Below are 22,505 nucleotides of genomic sequence, written 5' to 3'. Positions count from 1 at the left end.
AAGCAGTTGAACAAACAAGCTGGAAGGAGAGGTTTAAGTCAGAGAAGGAAATACTTTGTTGATTTATTTTTGTTATATCAGTTGTGAATGATGATGAGGTCTAAGTCACAACTGTGGAAGTGACTGACACATAGAGTGGAGGAAAATTTTTTGAGGTTAGTTGAAGAACTGAATGGTCTTGATATTAAGTGGATGATACATGTAGGTAGAAGAGTCACCCAAATCAAGACAGATTCTGAAAGGAAGATTTAAAAAAAAATACTATGCACCTGATGGAGAAGTGTTTAATAAAAGAAGAGAGTGGCAAGGAGATTGTAGGTGACACTGACCAGGAGGAGAACATGGTATAATGGAATGGCATAATCAGCAACAAAACAGGAATTTATTGCTGTCTTTTGTTTTGTGTTTTTTCTTTGTTTAAAAGAAGAAGACAGAAGAGTGAAATGATTGAAAATAGCACTGAAGAGCCAAGAGCACACAACCCTGTCAAGTGAATCGCAGATATATAAGAAAATAAACACCACTTTAGAGTACTCTAGGGGAAGTGATCTCAGGGAAGAACTAGGATTCAGTTAGGAAAATGAATGCAATGCTCACATATAGTCTGAGTAGTTTTTATACAATAATTTGCTAAATATGGAGCAAGCACCATGTACAGAGGGCCTACTAAAAAATATTGGGAAAGGGTGCAATTGCTTCAGTCATGGGCAAAGCAGAAGAGAGCACCACAGGGGATAAAAAACAAAACAAAACAGGAGCCTTGGGGATGAGAGGGATTGCTTGGTTTGTGTAATTTTGGTACCAGAAGCTTTTTTTCAAGTGAGGAACATAAGAAAAACAAGTAGATGTTTAAATTTTAAATATAATTTTATTTTTCTTTATTGTTAATCTGCAAGAAAACAAAGAGGAGTTTAAAACTACATTAATCTTAATCTTAATTTCAATATTAATTTATAAAGAAATTAATTTTAAAAATTGGCTCTCAAAAAAAATACATTAATCGAAATCTTCTCATCAGAGGTAGAAAGTCTGTGTGCTCCTGGCTCTCCCCAGATTCAATTCTTATTTGGAACTCATGAATGATCATGCATCTCTAGAATAGGAAAAGCCACCATTTTCTCAGGATTGATAAATTTTTGTTAAGACTAGTTCTCCTATTATATAATGAATTACCTTGCTCCCTAATGCTAAATTTTCCTAGGATTCATCCCTGCTCTGGATTCTAGGCCCATTTCTTTCCCAAGGCAGGAGAATCTTCAGCCAGTAAATTTTGTACCTCATGATTTAGCCTTCCTGCTTACTGGTCCTGCTCTTAAATCAGATAAAAATTCTAATTACTGGACCTGATGAATTGTTCCCTTGACTTGCTTCCTGGTACCCTATTTCCTCTTGCTTTTTTCCTCTTCCAAGAATTTTAGAGATTGGAGACTTGCCTCTGAAACAAAGTTGCTGTGGCTGATTTGAACCCCCACCCTCAGCACCTTCCTCTTGCTTGAATCCATCTTAGTTTGATTTGCCCAACTAATGGTTAATTCTGCTTTCCATATCCTACCTCTGGCCTAATTAGGCTTGCTGCTATATAAATGCATTTATTAAAAAGAATTAAAGGGATAGGAAAAAGATAGGTTGGAATAATGCTTCCTAACTTCTGTGGGTTTTTTTGTGTGTGTTTTTGTTCGTTTTGATTTAATTACAAGATTTGTATAAGTTTTTTGGAGTCAGACACGCTACCTTTGCACCATGTAAAAGCTTTTGGCAGACCCAAGGGTCAAAACACCAGGAATGCACGGTCTGGGGAATTGTGTGTTGCTGCCATAGTAAACCGGAAGTCCTGCTTCAGGGCATATCGCCTTCCTACTTCCAGAACAGGGCCAGATGGACTATATTGCCACAGCAACAGTAACCGGAAGTCCTGCTTCCGGGCAGCCTTCCTTCCTGCTTCCAGGACAGGGCCAGGTGGGCCATACTGCCATAGCAATAGTAAACCGGAAGCTCTGCTTTGGGGAATACCCCTATCCTACTTCCAGAACAGGGCCAGATGGACCATATTGCCAAAGGAATAGTAAAACGGAATCCTGCTTGAGGGGAGCCCCCCTTCCTGCTTCCAGGTAAGGGCCAGGTGGATTATATTGCCACAGCAATAGTAAACCGGAAATCCTGTTTCGAGTGAGTTCCCTTTCCTACTTCCAGGACAGGGTCAGGTGGACCATAGTGCCCTAGCAATAGTAAACTGGAAGTCCTGCTTCAGGGGATACCGCACTTCTTACTTCCAGAACAGGGCCAGATGGACCAAATTGCCACAGTAATGGTAAACCGGAAATCCTGCTTGAGGGGAACACCAATTCAACTTCCAGAAAAGGGCCAGGTGGACTATATTGCCACAGCAACAGTAACCGGAAGTCCTGCTTCGGGGCAGCCCCCCTTCCTACTTCCAGGAAAGGACCAGGTGGACTATATTGCCACAGCAACAGTAACCGGAAGTCCTGCTTCGGGGCAGCCCTTCTTCCTGCTTCCAGGACAAGGCCAGGTGGACCATGGTGCCACAGCAATCGTAAACCGGAAGTCCTGCTTCAGCAGTGCTTCCGGGGCAGGGCCAAAGCACAGTTGTTCCAGAGACTTCGTCCTGAGCTGCTGGCCCTGAAGGGGCGCTCCCGGACTGTCTCTGGCTTGACTACCTGAAGCCAAAAAGTCATCCTCACCTGGTGAGGGGGAGAGGGGAATTTGGTGTGAACCTCGCTGGCCCCACGCCAGAGAGCCACCTGTGAGTCCTGCCGGAACTTTACCTCTGTCCCTCCTGCCGAAACCTTTACCTCTGCTCCTCCTGCCGAAACCTTTATGTCTGACCCTCCTGCCAAAACCTTTACCTCTGCTCCTCCTGCCGAACGAAACCTTTATGTCTGACACTCCTGCTGAAACCATTACATCTCTCCGTCCTGTGGAAACCATTACGTTCCTCTGTCCTGCCAAAAACGTTACGTCACTATCGTGGATCAACCGGAAGTTTGTCCTAAACTCGGACTGATACACACGGTACTTTTGTTTACCTGGCCTGCAGAATCCCTCTTGCTTTAAGACGAGTCTCTGAATTCTGCTACGCTGTTGGACACATTTAAACACAAAACTGTCCATTGTCTTGCTCCATAATTGCGCAGGAAATACTATTCTTTCTCTTCTGGGTGCTGCTATTGACTATATCTAATTAGCACATTAAAATGGCGGAGCCTGAAGAGGCCATCCCTCCTTTGTCTGAATACCAGTGCAAGTTCTGCTTAGAAATCCTGATTGAGCCAGTCACACTACCTTGCAATCACACGCTCTGTAAGCCATGCTTTCAAGTCCTCGTAAAACTGTCAACGTTATGCTGTCCGTTCTGCGGCTTTCATATCGCTGGATGGACATGGCTCAATACCCAAAGAAATACCCTTGTCAATATGGAATTGTGGGAGAAAATTAAAAAACACTATCCAGAAGAATGTACTTTGAGAGTCTCTTTCGAAGAATCAGAAGGAAGCTATAATGACGCTCAGCCAGTTCCTCTGATAAGTGAACCTGGAGAATTGAGAAGAGAATATGAAGAGGAGAAACGCAAGATGGAGGCATTGCAACGAGCCAAGGCAGAAGAAGAAAACAAAGCCAGTGAAGAATACATACAGCAATTATTGGCAGAGGAGGCAGAAAAAAGGAAAAGAGAGATAGAAAGACAACTGAAAGGGGATAGAGAGCTAGCAAGAAAGATAAGCTTTGATATTAATTTTGATGAGGAAACTGGCTGGGCTAATCGAATCACAACCAGGTCACAAACGGAAAGAATGAACCAACAAACAAACACTGGCGATATTCAGGAGCATCTGTCACCTCTATCTCAGCATGGGCCAGTATCACTATCAGAAGTTGTGCAAGAAGGCAAGAAAAACTCCATGTCTAAGGAGAGTGACAGTAGTGATATAAAGAGCCCTATGTGCCAAGGCACAGAAATTAAGGAAGATATTCTAACACTTTCTTCTCAAAGGTGTCATGAAATTCAAGAACAAGGTACAATGTCTTCAATAGAGTCGCCTATGCGTCAGTTATGTGCCAGTGGCACAGAATTGTGCCTTGAAGGAAAAGCCAAAATGAAATCAAGCAGGAATGATGAAGAGGAGGAACCTAAAGCCAGCACTTCCTACTCTAGAGAAGAAGCTGCAGTTGAGCCTCCTGGCAACAGAGAGAGTGTGTGCATTATGTCAGATATGGCACAGATAACTGAGACAGAAAATGCAGAATCTTACCCACAGGGCAGTAAAAAAGATGTTTTCAAAAGAAAACAGGAGTCTTTGTTTGAAACAGCAGGGGATCCAGGCTCTTCTGCAAAAAGAGGGAGAATGTTCCCTGAAGCTTCCTCAGACCAAGAGGAAACAGAAGTCGCCTTCATTCCAATGCCCTTAGATTTGGGACATGTACTTTTTGAGAGAGAAGACCAAGAAGATCAAGATAGGTTATCAGCATTAAATCTTTGCAGAGAGGAGAATGAAAAACAAATAGAGCCAACCCTGCCAAAAGGATCCCCAGATGAATAGCTGTTATCTGCTATGTCCTCATCTCCAGACAAACTGCTAAGTGGAGAGAAGAATTCCCAAGATAGCAACTCCAAAAGACAAACTGATATAAAGCCTTCAAAACCATAGAGAGGCTCAGAAAAGTAAAACTGGCAACCTTCTTTGAAGATCCAGTTGTAACATCCAGTTACTGTTCACACATGAAAGATGCCAAGGTCTACTAGAGATTACTGCAAAGAGCTCACTCCTTGCAGCCTAAGTTGTTGAAGAAAAGAACTTGAATGTTTCAGAGATAAAGTAATACGTGGGTGAAGGGAGTGTTTTATAATCTAGTAAACGTTTGTTTTGTTGTGAAGCTTTCTTTTCTTCAAAATAGGCATGTTTTATGGCCTTTTGTCATCTTTTGTCCTGTAGTAATTCAAGCAAGATTATACTATGCTGACTAGTTAAGGAATCCAGGTTTAAAATCTAACTTTTCTTGCTATGTTTCATGTATTTGCAAAGCACTTGAAATGCATCTTACATAACAGTAAAGGAATCTAGTTACCATCTTCTAATTATTTTAAGCATTATAGCATTTTCTTTTATTTAAAGGGTGTTAGGATCAACATGAAATCAGAAAATCAGTTCTCTGGAAATTAGGATTAATTTTAAGAAAAGAAACTAGACTCTTGATGCAAAAGGAGGTAAGAGTTTGCAGTGAGGCTGAATGGAGCAGGCTGATAAATTGGAAGCACTGGAACTGAGCTGGTGATCAGAAATTGGTCCAGGATGGAGTAGTAGGTATAATTTGGTTAAGCATTCTCCCTCGTCCTTTTTTTGCTGAATGGCACACAAAACATTTGGATTTTACAACTTTTCACACCATAGTATGTGGTGTCAAAATCAAAATTAGTTACTAAATTACCTAAAATTTAGGAAATTCACATTACTCTTAGTTTGCTATTCCGGGGGGGGGGGGGGTGGAGAGAGAATTTATGTAGGAGAGTTATATAACAATATCTTATGCTGGGGAACCTCAGGCATAAATAACTATTTGTTTATTTCCTTATTATTTGTATTAGTATTGACTTTTATTGGTGTTTATGGAAAGAAACAGACAGTATGATATTTGGGTTTTGCCCTTTATTATGCCTCAGTTAAATCAGAAGACAGGGATTTCATTTTGTGAAATTTAACTCTTATCCTTTGTTTCATTAATATGAACAACCTTGAGCAAACAATGGTTTTAAAAGTATTTCTGTTAAGTCTAGTTATCCTTTTGAGTTTAAAAAAATGTCCTTGGGCTAATTTTAGCTTAAATTTGTAAATATTTTTATACATGATTGAGATTTTCTACTCCAAATTCTGTTAATCTTTGCACACTTGATGGCATCTGCTTCAAATATTAATTGCGTAATTATCGGTCGAATTTTGATGATAATTTAAAATTTAGTTTGCCCTTTCTCAAAAAAAAAAAAAAAAGTGATTGATGTCTGAGTAGTGATTGTGCTGAAATTAAGTATTGTCAGAAACTAACCAATTTGTCTAAAATAGACTAAAATCCATCTTCTCATCAAACTGATATTTTTCTAAGAGTAATTTTACATTACATTTTATGGTGGGCATTATGGAAATGCCTCAAATTACAAGTTATGTAATTTAATCTTCCTGAAATAGACCATAACCAAAAAGCAGGAAAATAGTGTTATGTATTGAGGATTTATATTATTTGAGAACTTATTTTTCTGTGAAGAAGTCTTCCTGACTAAAGTTGGTTTTAAGATAAATTTATTGTATTTTCATATTTGTTCTCCATTCTTACTGTGTCTTGTAATTTTTATTTTTTGGAACAAATATTATATATCAGATTGTTCTGGTTTATGTTTACATTTTTAAAAAGTTCATCATCTATTTTTAGTTGTCATTATATTATATTGTACAGTGTGGAATAATGAGCTAGTCAGTTATATAGCATTTTCTGTGGCTCATTGTTGTGTAATGAGCATTTGTAATAAGCAAGTGAGAATACAAATTTAGTAGTTTAGAAGTTATAACTAATGTTATAATGACTGTATTTTTTCAAAAGTTCTCTTAATTTGAAAAATTACTTCTTCTACATTTTATGCTCATTTTTGACATGTTTTTTTTTTCTTAGGTTGTTTTATTTAAACTGGTTGATTTTTGGAAGTTAAAATGATTGAAACTAGACTTACACATTTCAGTGGTTATTATTTTGTTATAGAAATATTTGTGACATTTTAATAGACTAAGAAAAACTTAGATCTTTTTTTCAAATATTTTTATTGACTTCAGAGAGAAATGGAGAGAAAGGGAGAGCTAGAAACACCAATGATGAGTCATTGATAGGCTGCCTCTTGCATGCCCCCTACTGGGGGTTAAACCACAACCTGGGCATGTGCCCTGACAGGGAATCAAACTGTCACCTCTTGGTTTCTGGGTTGAGCTGAGCCATGCTAGCTGGGCTATATTGTTTTAGTTGAATTTATTGCTATGACATTGGTTCAGAAAACCATAATTGAACAAAACAGGTTTTAAGATAAAATTTAATTTCTCCAATAGTCTTTTTTTTCCTTTTCTTTTCTTGGTAAGGTACCCTCCGATGAGGTTTTATTTTTTGCTTTAATCGTTATTGTTGAAAGTATTACATAGATCCTCCTTTAACCTCTTCCAGCCCACTCCCATCCTCCCCCTGCCCCAAGTCCCTCACTATCCCATTGCCAATAGCCTTTCTGAGAGTCCTGCCATGTATGCCTTTTTATTAGAAACTACTGTTTTGTGTCATTAATAAGAATTCATTGTTATTTTTCGTGTCATTTTTGTGGAAGGGATACAAAAGTGTTCAATTTTTTAAGGAGTATTAACACTATGTAGAAGTTGAAAATTAAAATATTTATAAGGAAACTGGACTATTATGTATATTTGTAAAATAAAAATTACATTAAAAGTTCTACATAACAAAAGGTACCAGAAAGGAAAATTGGAAGACATGGCAAACTGGTGAAGAGATATATCCAATTCAATACTGAGAGCTAATTCCCTGTATATAAAGTATTTGCCATCAGTGCTACTGCTATCAAGACATGAAGCCTGGTATGCTTTCTGTTCCTTGGAAAATCAGGAGCTTTTGGGCCTGGTTTTGCTTCTTCCCCTAATGGGTGGCCAGGAGATACTGGGTCACTGTTTTTCTTTAAGTCCTCCAGGCCCCTATGCACTCTGCTTTCCCCCTTTACCCCTTCAGGGTTTTCTAATGGTTATTTTATTATTTTTAGGCTTTTTACTTGTGCTTAGTAGAGAGGAGCTGGGAGAGATAAGTCTAGGCCATCATATTCCAAACAAGAAAACTGTTTTATTTTTAAACCTGATTTTTGTTTGTTTGCTTGTCTGGTTTGTTTTGATTTGTTATTTCAGAGAGAGAGAAACACACACACACACACACACACACACACACACACACACACAAAAGAGTGGGTAAGGCCAAAACCGGTTTGGCTCAGTGGTAGAGCATCGGTCTGCGGACTGAAAGGTCCCGGGTTCGATTCTGGTCAAGGGCATGTACATTGGCTGCGGGCACATCCCCAGTGGGGGATGTGCAGGAGGCGGCTGGTCGATGTTTTTCTCTCATCGATGTTTCTGGCTCTCTATCTCTCTCCCTTCCTCTCTGTAAAAAATCAATAAAATATTTAAAAAAGAAAAAAAAAATAAAAAGAATGGGTAAGGCTTCCACTTCAAATTATTTCTGGAAATTGAAGTTATACATCCTTAAGTCCTTAGCCTAATATGTAAAATTCTCCATAGGATTACCTTCCTATTTGTATTCTCTCCATAAATTTATTTCTCATTCCTCATAATGTAGCCCCTCTCTTCTGTAAAATCACTCTCATTAATACATCTAGTTCCCTTCTACCACCAGATGTTTATCAATGCCATTGTCACTATTTGGAATGTTCTCTATTTTTCTCAACTAATCTAGAAAAATTTGGTTAAGGAATAACTTATAATCACCACCAACCATCATGAAATTCTAATTCACTGACTTTATTCTGTGCCCAATTCTTAGCATTCCTGGGAGATCTTTTAATCAACATTTCTTCTCACTAAATATGTAGTATTTTTTCTTTGTGTACAATGCCATTCTTCATAAGCTATTTTTATATACCCAAACCACCTGGAAAAGTACTATGCATTGAGGGGAAAAGCTTCTAGTATGAATTGCAAGGCAATTATTTTAACTATTTTGATGTAAGACCCTCAAATACTTCTGTTTTTTATTTATGAATATTTCACACATCTTTTTCTGGGTTTTATTTAGGTCTGGGAGTAGAGTGTGACTGGGGGTAGAAAACTTTAGGAAATAGGCTTAATTCTGCATTTTGATGTGCATTAATAGACCTAAATTATGTGACCAGATGTCAAGAGAAGAATCTAGAAACTCTCCCACCCTGTGAATGGATGATAGTGTGTGAAAAGACAGATGGTAAAGAGCATCAAACATTTTCTGGAATGTTTCTGGCTTTGAAAATCCCTGAAGTTTAAAACCTGAATTTTATGGAAGTTGCATTAAGGCATGCCTGTAATTTCCATGACATCTATTTACAAAACAGTAAAGGGGGTGTTCAGTGAATGCAGGGGCTATTGATTCCGGGATCAAATTTTGTCTGTTAGGGTCCAACTATTGAATGCCTTGTGAAATTCTGAGATGCCAAAGATTTTGCCATTACTGATTATTTTTAAACTATGCTCAGGACATTTGCTTCCAACGATAATGGAGTAATAGGACTAGAATCCCCCTACCATCTAAAACAGCAACAAAAGAACAAGATACCTGAAATAATGGTTCTCAAGACACGGGCTATCTGGTAATGAAAGAAAGTGATCCGAGAGAGAAAACAAACAATATGAGTCCTATGACTCTCTCAGCTTATTGCATTGAGAGTTTCCAGACCATAGGGAGAGGGAACCCAGTCAGAGCCCAGCCGATTCCCTGAGGTGAGGATCAAAAGCTGAGGAAAGTTTATCAAGGCAATTAGAATTTCCAGAACAGAGTACTGGAGCAGAGAAGGCTGCACTCAGATTTTCAGCTGAGTATAGGTCTATGGCTTGGAACAACCTCCAAATGATTAGAGGTAAGAATCCTCAGCATTGCCCTAGCCCCCTAGCCAGTTTGGCTCAGTGGCTAGAGTATCAGCCTGCAGACTGAAAGGCACCAGGCTTGATATTGATCAAGGGTACATGCTTGTGTTGCAGGCTGGATCCCCAGTAAGGGACTTGCAGGATGCAGCCAATCAATGATCTCTCTCATCATTGCTGTTTCTGTCTCTCTTTGTGTTTCCCTTCCTGTCTGAAATCAATAAAGATACATATTAAAAAAAGAATTCCCAGCATTCACATAGGCCCAGGAATAGTGAAAATTTCCACCAGGTAAATATTGTAAAAATGGCAATATTTACAAAGCATTGTGTAGAGGAAACAAAAGGATATCACCTCACTAATAGGAACTAATTATCTCTAAACTATAAACTGCTTAGGTCCCACATGACAAATCTTTTATTAACTTTCTATTATTATCATTATTGACACTATTAAAGATGTCCCCCATCCCATCTCCAACTTTGCCCACATCCACCCAGCCCCCACCCACTTTCCTTGAACCAACCCCACACTGTTATCTTTGTCCATGGGTTATGCATATATGTTGTTTGGCTGATCTCTTCACCTTCTTTCAACCAGTCCCTCCCACTTCCCTCTGACAGCTGTCAGTCTATTCCATGTATCCAGACTTCTGTTTCAATTTCACTTGTTAATTTATTTAGTTTATTAGATTCCACATATAAGTGAGATCACATGGTATTTGTTTCTCTCTGACTGGCTTATTTTGCTTAGCCAGGTCCACCCATGCTGTTGCAAAAGGTAAGAATTTCTTCTTTTTTACAGTCTTGTAGTATTCCATTATGTCAATGTACCACAGCTTTCTTATCCACTCATCTACTGATGGGCACTTGAACTATTTCCAGATCTTGGCTGTTGTAAATAATGCTGCTGTGACCAAAAGGGTGCATGTATTCTTGAGAATTGGAGTTTTTGGGATTCTTAGGCTATATTTCCAGAAGTAGAATTGCTGGATCAAAAGGCAGTTCCTTTTAAATTTTTTGAGGAAACTTTAGACTGCTTTCCACTGTAGCTGCAATAGTCTGTATTCCCACCAACAGTGCACTAGGATTCCCCTTTCTCAGCATCCTAACCAGAACTTGTCGCTTATTGATTTATTTATTGTAGCCATTCAGGCATTTGTGAGGTGATAGCTCATTTTCGTTTTAATTTGCATAATTCTAATGATTAGTGACATTGAACACTTTTTCATATGTCTAGTGGCAATCTCTATGTCCTTTTGGAGAAGCAGACCTTAAAAACAATACACTAACTCATCAAACCATCCCTAAATAACATAAACTACATCCTAGAACAAAGGAATGGAAATACAAAACTGCCAAGCAGCCAACAATGTATGCTTTGTGGAGTTCTTTTCTAAGGGATAAACAAGGCAAAGGCCATGGGAGGTGTAGAACACTGTCTATAACAAGGCCCAATGGGGGAGTCATAGCAGTAATTTAAATTTACTTGTGATTCTTGAGGATGTTATCCAGGGTATATGCTTGTAGGAGTGGACTCCTGCATGTCTCCTGGCCACAGAAACAAAACAAAACAAAACAAAAACAAACAAACAAACAAACAAAAATAGGTTATGGAAGCAGCAATACTGTGGAATAGTTTAGATAAAAATGTCAATAGCATAAGAAATAAATACATAGGAATAAATTTAACCAAGTTGATAAATGATATGTGCACTGAAAATTACAAGACTTTAAGAAACTGAAGGAGACACAAACCAATGGGAAGATATATGTGTTCATGGATTGCAAGAATTGATAGTTTTAAAATGTCCATACCATTCCAGCCAGCCATCTATAAATTTAATGCAATCCCTATCAAAATTCAATTGGCATTGTTCACAAGGAGCAAGGAGTCTTGCATAGCTCAGAAGTGAGGGGGCAGAAAAGGGGGTATTAACACTACCAGTAGTTGTCATAAATTGACAAATGCTTTTGCCTTTGGTCTTGTTTTCAAACATATCCAGGGATAACTCTATGTGCTGTCAGATGTTCCTAGCAGAAATGAATCCTCTTTGCTCCATCAGAAATGATCTTATTAATGCACAAATTATTGGCTTTCCGTCCTTCTCTGTCATTTCCCAGTGGCTTCTTCCTGCTTTTGAGATCACCTCCACATAAATTACCTCCACATACCTCCTTATCTCAATCTTTCTGGGAACTTTAGCTAAGACATGCCCCATCTTGCACTCTTGGTGGGGATGTAATTGTGCAGCACTTTTAGAGACAAAGCTGTCAATCTATAGGCAGACTACATATAGATGTGCCCTAGGATCCACCAATACCTTATACCTCAATAAGGGGATAACTCAAGGTTGCTCATTGAAGCTGTGTAACGAAATAGGAAGCAATCTAAATCCATCACTTGTTAACTCTGGTCAATGTACACTATGGAATATTATGCAGCAATTAGAAGCATTATTTATATGTGTATATATAGTAACACAAATGAATCTTAAATACACAATACTTGGTTAAAATAAAAAAATAGTGAGATAAGACAGTACTATTTATACAAATAAGAAAAACATGCACAAAATAATACATGTTTGCCAAGCATTCAGTCAAATATGCAGATATATATTTGACATATTAAACTAGTTGCCAATTAGGTAGAGGGGCATGGAAGTGGAGTATGAATTTTAAAATTAGGAAAAATAAGTTAATAAGGGGGAGTTATCTGACCAATAATGGTAATGTGTTATGAATTAAGTAATAAGATTAAGCCAAACCTCTTTTCCTAAGGTCCAAACAAAGAAAAAACAAAATTTATATGCATATCTATTGCCCCATTTTCATCTATAATCATTATTAACCATAATTAGTGTGCTGTATATTGTATTTCTGAAACTTACTTATCTTATAGCTAAATACTCTTTGACAAATATCTCCTATTTTCTCATATTTCTCAGCCCCTGGCAATCACTATGCTACTCTGTTTCTATATGTTTGACTTTTTTGGTTCCACATGTGACATCATAAACTATTTGTCCTTCTCTATCACATTTTCTGTACTGCAAGAGAGTTTTATTTTTTTAATCATGAATACATGCTAGATTTTGCCAATTTTTCTCTATGTCCAATGAGATGATCATATGATTTTTCCTTTTTAGTTTGTTAATATGGGGAATTACATTGACTGATATTTTAATGTTATACCAACCCTGCATTCCTGGGTAAATTCCATGTGGTCATTATCAACTATATTTTTATGTACTGTTAGGTCCAAGTTGCTAAACTTTATTTACAACTTCTGTTCTTGCATCAATATTTGTTAGGTACTTTGTTCTATAGCCTTCTTATCCTATAAGATTTGTCACTGATAATACTAGGTTAATCAAATGAGTGGAAAGTGTCCTTCTTCTTTAATATTTCTGACGAGTATTCCAGCACTTGTAGAAGTCACATTATTTCTTCCATAAACGTTTGGTATTATTCACCAGTGAAACCATCTGGGACTTGAGACTTCTTTGTGGAAGATATCAACTAAAAATTTGTTACCTTTACTAGATAGGCTGTGAAATTCTTCTTGACTAAGCTTTGGCAGGTCATGGCTTTCAAGGAATTTGTTCATTTCATCTGAACTATTGAAATTATAAGCTTAAATGTGTTCACTTGTCATCATTTAATTTTTAAAGAAGAAATGAAACAATGATGTCACTTCCCGTATTTCTGATATTGGTAAATTGTGGTTTCACTTCCTTTCATCCTAACATGTCTGGCTAGAGGTGTATAAATTTTATTAATCTTCTCAAAGTACTAGTTTTTAGTTTTTATTGTCTTTCAGATTATTTTGTTGAAACTTCCTTTAAGCTTCATTATTTCCATTTTCTCTTTACTTTGGATAGAATATGTCTTCTTGTATGGGTTTTAAATAAGGAAAACCTTTTTCTTCTATAACGTAGACATTTAGTGCTCTAAAAATTCTCACTAATACTACTTTAGTGGCATATAACAAATTTTCTGGCTGCTTTTAAATTTTCCTTTTCATCACTAGATTAGAGTAGCTTAATTATGATGTGACTTGATATGTTCTTGCATATGAGGTTTGTTGAGCTTCCCCAGATGATCATTTTTATAAACTTGGGGAAATTATCAACTATTTTTTATTCCAGTATATTTTGTGTCACCACCATCTCCGGTAAGTCATTTAATTACATGTGTATTGGGTTACTTGAAATAGTCTTACAAATTGCAGATGCCCTTTTAATGTCATTGGGTTATACTTTTCTTTCTGTTTAATTTTGGATAGTTTCTATTCTTACATCTTCATAACAGAATCTTATCCTCTACAATGATTCTGGTCAATACTGAGTGCATTGTCATTCTCATTCAGTATATTTTTCATCTTATATAATTTATTTTTTATCTTCAGATGTTTCATAAGAGCCTTGGTTATTTGAGCATGTACAATATAGTCACAATAACTTTTAATGTTTTATCTACTAATTCTAACATCTGTGTCAGTTCTGATTGATTGATTTTTTTCCCCTCATCCTATATAATAAAAGCCTAATATGTAAATAGACGAAACAGAGGAACTACTGGTGGAATGACCAGTTGCTATGACATGTACTGACCACCAGAGGGTAGATGCTCAAGGCAGGAGGTGCCGCTAGCTTGCATGCCCCAAGCCAGCCAAGACAGGTGCCCTCCAATTGTCTTGACGATTGCTCCACAGAGAGAGGCCACCAGCAGCAGCAGGTACGGTGGGCAGGACCATCAAGTAGAAGGTGCCAGATTGACCAAGACAGGTAATGCGGGGGGCGGGGAAGCCCGATCATCCCACAGAGGGCAGTGACTGGTGGTGGTGTGGGTAGGCAGGGCTGCTGAGCAAGTGGGACCAGGATGGATGGCCAAGGCAGGTGCTAGCAGGGACCAACTGATTGCCCCCCGCCGCCGGTCACCCCATAGATCACCACTGATCGCCAGCCAGGCCTAGGGACCCTACCCCTGCACAAATTTCATGCACTGGGCCTCTAGTTATGATATGTTTTTCTATTTCTTTTCATGTCTGGTAAACTGTGATTAGATGTAAGACATTAAAATTTTTACTTTGTTGGGTGCTGGATACTGTTGTATTCCTCTTAATATTCTTGAGGTTTATCCTCGGATACAGTTAAAATATTTGGAATCAGTTTGATCCTTTTGAATCTCTCTTTTATAATTTTTTTTAAGAAGGATCAGAGCCGTGTTAAATCTAGGGCTAATTATTCCTGTCTACTGAGGCAAGACCTCCCTAAACACTTTACCCACTGCCACATGAATTATGTGTGGTGGTTTGTTTGATTTCATTCTGGCTTGTGAGAATAGGTTACTGGTCCTGTGTGAGCATGGGCCACTCTTCTCTAATCCTTCTAGATTATATTTTCCTCTGGTCTCAGGAAATTTCCTCATACACATGCAATTATCATTTCTTAGCCAAATAAATATAAAGGGGCATCCTCTGAAACTCTCTAAGGTTCTCAGTTTTTGCAACTCTCTCCTCTGTGGTACTCTGTCCTATGAACCCTATCATCTTGCTTTCTTTGGACTTTTAGCTCCATTTCATTACCTCAAAGATATCAAGGGTGCTCCATCTGAATGATCCTACCCTGCATAAAAGCCTGGGAACTAAAGCAGATAATACAGGCCATTCATAGTATTCAAATGTTATTTTTCTCTTCTCTCTGGAATCACTTTCTTTCATTGTTTGATAGCCATATAAAAAAAAAAAACCACAACTATTGTTTCTTAATATTTAATGTTTTATTATTTTTCTTTACTAGTTTGTTTTTGTTTCCTGGGGGAGAGTAAAACTGGTCGATGTTATTTTATATTGGTCAGATGTTGAATTATTCATTATTTCACTGTAATATTTACCTGGACAAATAGTGTAGCGAATTTTGAAAAAAAAACTTTAAAGTCAGAAAGTCCTGTGTTAGAATTTCATTCTCAACCCTAAACAGTTTTGTGACTTTAGGCAATTTACTTAACTTGAGATAATGTCAGAGTTTATGGAAAATACATATAAGTGGTTAAGAGTATGAGCTCTGAAGTCACCAGAACATCTGCTGTACCTCTGGCCTCTCTATGTAAGTATATACCCTTTAAAACATGATATAGAGAAAACATGAAAACACATATTCTCAAGTGGACAGTTAATCCAGTGCTGAGAAAGGGGAAGGGTTTAACCATGTTTGCACAGTTTATTCTCCTAGCTCTCCTTAAGTCTCTCCTCTTCTGGTGGGGAGAAAGGCCAGGAGTATCACTCTAGGGCAGCGTTTTTCAACCGCTGTTCCGCGGCACACTAGTGTGCCGCGAGATGTTGCCTGGTGTGCCGTAGGTGCAGACAAGACAAGAATTTTATGATTTTTCACTATTTTGTTTACTTAATATTTCATAATAAAGTAATTATAAAATACTTTCTTTGTGTTTATTTGATTACTATTCAAGAGAATTACTTTATATATAGTCAATATAGGCACAGAGTTAAATTTTTTAACATTTTCTAATGGTGGTGTGCCTCGTGATTTTTTTCATGAAACAAGTGTGCCTTTGCCCAAAAAAGGTTGAAAAACACTGCTCTAAGGAAAATCCTCCACATGGAACAAATGGAGTGGAGGATCCGCCTCCAAAAAGTATTTAAACCTTGGAATAAACTAACAGGTTAGAAATACCTAATATTCAAGTTGAATTATAGACATAATTTCCTATGGGTTGCAAATTCAATAAGAAAAGGAACCCCTTGTACATTGTTGGTAGAGATATAAACTAGTACATCTGATATAGAAAACAATAAAAAGGTTCTCAAAAAAAAAAAATTAAGAGCAGAACTACCATATGAGCCAGCAATTCCACTTCTGGGTATTTACCTGAAAAATATGAAAACATGTATTTCAAGAGATATCTGTAGCCCTATAATCATTGCAACATTATTGACAATAGTCAAGGAAGGGCATTAAGTGTCCATTGATGGATGATTTTAAAGAAAATGTGATTGAGGAGAGGAACCAAGGTGGCAGCGTAGATAAATGCCAGCATTTGCATCCTCCCACAACCACATCAAAATTACAACTAAAATACATAACAACCATCATTCAGAACCACCTGAAATATGAACGAATGGAAGTCTTACAACTAGAGAATTTAAGAAGAAGGCACATTGAGCCTGGTATGAGGGGAGAGGCATGAATAGGCTGGTCCAACACACACGTGTGGTGTGTTTTTAATTGGGAGGAAGATCTTGACTGAGGAAGATCTTGTGAAGATCAAGGAGTCCCAGCCGAACACCAGGCCACCAGCCCGGGGTTCAAGAGGTGGGAAGAGAAGCTCCTTTAACTTTAGGCTGTAAATCTGTGGGGATTGTGGCTGAGTGAAAGGGAGGCAGCCGGAGACCCAGGCAGTTCTTCTTAAAGGGCTTATGCATGGACTTCCCTGAATTCACTCCCTCTGAGCTCTAGCACTGGGACAGCAGCTGGAAGGGATCCAGGGACACATGAGAAGAAACTACATTATCTGGCATCAGGGGGGGAAAAATTGGGGGCAGCTTTCTCTCCCAAAATAGTGCTGGGACCTTCCACCCCCAACTCCCAGCCAAGAGCTGACTGGCAAGGGCCGTATCTGAGTACCCATCAACCTGGCCCATCCTGTTTACCTCGCCCTGGTGATTCCCTGAGATCAAGCTCCACCCAAGTGGTCTGCAGTGGCTTTTCTGTATGAAAGGTCTGTTCTGTCATAGGTTTTATACTTTCCTAAAATCTTTTAAACAAGCAGCAGCTGGACTCAGTGTGCCCCACACATCTGGATAAATGACCCCAGGACCATCACTAGCAGCAGCTTTCCAAGGTTAACAGCTTGTACTCTCCTGGGCAACTGCTAAACATGTCACATTCTTATGGCAACTTTATGATTTGAATAATAACTCTTTGGGCTTTTATCATGGCCAAACTCACGGGGATAGCATCTTACATGTTTTTCCTTGCTGACTCCCCCACATATTTTCTCTAATGGAACCAAACCCCAGTGTACAGTGACTATACTGGGGATCACTACAGTTCTTGGCTCACTTGGTACCTCCCTTTTTCTATCAGTCCAAAAGTACAGTATTTATTCATATCTTAAGAGGATGTGCTATAGCTGTAGGAGCCACCAGCAAGCTGTTATGTGTGTAGAGGACTCTAGGTGGAGATAACATTAATAAAAAAAAGTAGATTGGGACCAGTAGAATCTAATCTAATGACAATATTAGCATTTCACACTTTTTTGTTATGGGAATGAAGCAATATAATTTTTATTTGTAGGGAAATCCCTCTGTGGCTAATGTATAGGATAGATTTAAGGGGATTGTACCTATTAACATATTAAGTTAGTATTAGTGAAAAATGAGTACCTGGATGAGGCCAGTGGTCAATGTTACTACACTATTAAAGGAGAGAGGAGAGTCTGCAGGTCAAGTACTTTAACAAGCCCCTCACATGAATAAGTTTTTACAAGCACAAAAACAAAGACTTTGGTACTGAAACTGAAGACCTCATTTACTTAAGAATCTTCACAGCTTCTATTGAACATATTTTCTTTTTAGGAATGAAGGAAAGGTCTCCCATTTTTGAGCCATTCTTTTTTTTTTAATTTATTGTCTAAAGTTTTACATAGTATGTCTCCTTTCCCCCCGATTGACAGGCCCCCCAACCATTCCCACCCTGGGCAAACCCCCGCCTCCCTAGAGTCTGTGTCCATTGGTTATGCTAACATGCATGCATACAAATCCTTTGGCTGCTATCTAAACTATCTCACATCCCCTGCTATTTGTCTCTAGATCTATTTTTGTTGATCAAATTATGTTGATCATTTTATCCCACACATGATTGAGATCATGTTATATTTGTCTTTCTCCGACTGGCTTATTTCACTTAGCATAATGCTTTCCAGTTCCATCATGCTGTTGCAAATGGTAAAAGTTCCTTCTTTTTTACAGTGGGGTAGTGTTCCATTGTGTAGATGTACTGTAGGGGTTTTTTATTCTTATCCCTTCATTACTCTCATGCACACATGCCCTCAACTCCTGGTGTCTGAATCCATAGTTTTGTAATCTACTTATCTGCTGATGGGCATTCAGGCTGTTTCCAAATCTTAGCCATGGTGAATGGTGCTGTTGTGAACATAGGGGTGCATATATCCTTTCTGATTGGTGTTTCTAGTTTCTTGGGATATATTCCTAGAAGTGGGATCACTGGGTCAAATGGGAGTTCCATTTTTAGTTTTTTGAGGAAACTCCATAGTGTTCTCCACAGTGGCTAGACCAGTATGCATTCCCACCAGCAGTGTACAAGTGTTCCTTTTTCTCTGCATCATCACCAGAACTTTTCATTTGTTGATTTGTTGATGATAGCCATTCTGACAGGTGTGAGATGGTACTGCATTGTCGTTTTGATTTGCATCTCTTGGATGACTAGTGACTTTGAGCATGCTTTCATATGTTTCTTGACTTTCTGAATGTCCTCTTTCAAAAAGTGTCTTTTTACTAGTAGGTCCTTTGCCCATTTTTTGATTGGTTTGTTTATCTTCCTTTTATGAAGTTGTATGAGTTCTCTGTAAATTTTGGAGATTAAATCATTATCAGAAATAGCATTGGCAAATATGTTTTCCCAAACAGTGGGCTTTCCTGTTGTTTTGTTGATGGTCTTTTTTGTTGTAAAAAGCTTTTTATTTTGATGTAATACCATTTGTTTATTTTCTCCTTAGTCTCCATTGCCCTAGGAGCTGTGTCAGTTAAGATATTGCTATAATATAGGTCGGCTATTTTGCTGCCTATGAAGTCTTGTAAGATTTTTATGCTTTCCCGTCTTATATTTAAGTCTTTTAGCCATTTTGAGATTGTTTTCATGATAGTATAAGTTGGTGATCTTGTTTCTTTTGTTTACATGTATCTGACCAAATTTCTCCTCACCATTTATTGAAGAGACTGTATTAACTCCCTTGTATGCTCTTGACTTATTTGTCAAATATTAAGTAAGCATAATGGTTTGGGTTGATTTCCAGGTTCTTTGTTCTGTTCCATTGGTCTATGTTTGTTCAAAACCAGGAAGTTTTGAGAACTGTGGCTTTGTAATACAGCTTGATAACTGGTATTGAGATCCCTCCAATTTTTTTTTCTTCTTTCTCAGGATTGCTGTGGCTATTCAGTGTCTTTTTAAATTCCAGATGAATTTTTGGAGAGTTTGTTCTAGATCTTTGAAGTATGCCACTGATATTTTAATGGGGAGTGCATTGAATCTGTAGATTGCTTTGGGTAGTATGGACATTTTAATGATGTTGATTATACCAAACCATGAATATGGTATCTTCTTCCATTTGTTTATGTCTTCCTCTGTCTCTTTTATCAATGTCCTGTAGTTTTTATCAGTATAGGTCTTTTACCTCCTTAGTTAAGTTTGTTCCTAGGTATCTTAATTGTTTAGTGCAATTGTAAATGAGATTTTTTTTTTAGTTTCGCTTTCTGTGAGTTAATTATTAGTGTATAAAAAGGCCATCGATTTATAATGGTGTTAATTTTGTATCCTGCTACATTGCCAAATTCACTTATTAGGTCGAATAGTTTTCTGATGGAGTCTTTGGGTTTTCTATATATAGTATCGTGTCATCTAGGAATAAGGACTGTTTTACTTCTTCTTTTCCAATTTGGATGCCTTTTATTTCTTCTTCTTGGCTGATCACTATGTCTAGCACTTCCAGTACTACATTGAAGAGGAGTGGTGAAAGTGGGCGTCCTTATCTTGTTCCCATTCTTAGGGGAGATGAGTTTAGTTTTTGCCCATTGAGTATGATGTTCAGCCATTCTTTTATGTCAATTGTACAAAATTGCATGAAACTTTAGAAATAATTTTAAAATATAGTTTGTTTTGTAAATATTTAATATTTTGCTAATTTGGTTTTGAATTATAAACGTCACATATTCGGTTTTGGAGATTATGTATTATTTTTATTATACTTTATTAAAAAAAGAAAATTGTACATTTTTAGACTTATGAGTAAATTTAATGTACTGAATAAAGGTTTATTTTCCTTATATTTTTATAGTTATACCTCATAAAATGTTTGATAATTTGCTTTCTCTGGGATAAAACTGTTTATTTTCATCATCTACAGAGTGATTATGCCTAAATAAGTTTGGCCTTATATATTACAAATAAGTGGAGGAAGTCTTATTACTGTGTACTCAGCATTCAGCTTATAAGAAACAATAAGGGTGCTTGTCAGAGGCAGGGGGCCAGGAAAGTACAAAATGGGCAAAGTGTTTCAAAGATACAGCGTTCCCATTATAAAAAAAAAAGAAAAAAGAAAAAAGAAAAAATTGGCGAGTGGCTGTAATGTGTAGCATTGTGACTGTAGTTAATAATACTGTACTGCATATTTGAAAATTGCTGAGAGTAGATCTTAAAACTGCTCATTTGATTAAAAATAATAGCCGTATGAATACCTTGCTTTTAGATCCAATTGCATTTTCTATCAAGAGTTTAATACAAAGCTTCTCCAACAGTAGGGGTGCAGTAATTATTTTTTTCTTAATAAACAATTAAAACATAAACATCTCTAATTGCTATAGATAGGTTATAATTATAGTAACTATATGTTAGAGACCTTTTGGAGCAGTTCCAAGTGAGGTGGCCAAAGTTCAAAACAACCTTTGCAATTTTGCTCAGGACCCTATATATCTGGGTATTTTGTCTGATTTTCATTCTTTGTCATTTATACTTCTAAGTAGAGCTAAATGACTCAAAAATTGTTTGATTTAAGGATTCCATGTATAGATAGGAGCAAGGAAAGGGAAGTGTCTGGCATTTTCTGCTTTTAAACTAAATCCCATAATCCAAAACCATCAGAGCAGGAATAATACCCCCTCCCACCATTGTGGACAGAGGGCCTACAGGGACATCTGAAAGTAAATAAAATATATAAATGAATTAATGTGCTACAAGTATTTTCTCTTTACTAGGTGAACCAACAAGGGCTCTAAATCACCAGAACTACCCACCTAGCCAAATAGAAGCCAATGATGATAAATTGAATTTACAGTCAATAAATCTCAAGAAAGAAAAACATGAAACTACCTAGAGATTTACTGGGCATCCATTGTTGTTTTGTTGGTTGTTTTAGTTTTTTTTTTTATATATATAACCTGCAAACCTTAAAAATGATTGATACCAGAGGAAGTAATAGGACATCATAAGTACTATTGTATATTTTCATTTTCCTTGAGCCTTACATTCAACAATTCGTTTGACTGAAGTAAACTAAGGATAAATTAAAAATGAATGTCTCTACTTTGGTCCTGAATATTCTTATTGGTTTTAGTAACATAAAAATTATAGTGAATTGTAACACCATCTCTAGGCAACTCTAAATTTAAAAAAAACATTTTGATTGATGTATATGCTGAAGGTTCATGTTTGGGGCTATGTGGAAGAAAAAGAGTTATATGAAGAAGAGAGGAGACTGCGAATTCAAGAGGTATCCACCAATGACAAGTAATAGCAAAGTTATTTCTGAAACAACAGGATAAGGGGAAATATTTCATATCTGCAGAATAGAATAAAAAGCTTTGTTAAAAGTCTAACTCCTGCATTTGAGAATGAAGTGCAAGAATTAATTGACTCAATAAAGAGTTCACTCTTCTGAATACTAACTGAGACTTCTCATTTTCACACCTCTAGCTGACGGATTTCACATTTTTACTAATAAACAATGTACTTTGTCGTCTCAGTTTCATAGAATTTTCACTGACATGTTGACAAAATATTTTATTATTCTTTTTATTATGCAA

At 37.3% G+C, this 22,505-nt stretch overlaps 1 protein-coding gene across 1 annotated transcript; it reads left to right on the top strand.

Annotated features, from left to right (window-relative positions):
• Positions 1–3,212: 3,212 nt before the first annotated feature.
• LOC311614802 (E3 ubiquitin-protein ligase RNF168-like) lies at positions 3,213–4,556 on the top strand (the record flags this gene model as incomplete). Its single annotated transcript, XM_084869941.1, has 1 exon — positions 3,213–4,556. The coding sequence occupies one exon, from the start codon at positions 3,213–3,215 to the stop codon at positions 4,554–4,556; it is 1,344 nt and encodes a 447-aa protein (XP_084726067.1).
• Positions 4,557–22,505: the final 17,949 nt, after the last annotated feature.

Source organism: Pipistrellus hanaki (genome assembly GCF_964339955.1).
Source record: "Pipistrellus hanaki genome assembly, chromosome: X".
In the NCBI taxonomy this organism is placed as follows: Eukaryota; Metazoa; Chordata; class Mammalia; order Chiroptera; family Vespertilionidae; genus Pipistrellus; species Pipistrellus hanaki.
Note: the sequence above shows the minus strand (reverse complement) of the source record. Positions and strands in the feature narration are given on the sequence as shown.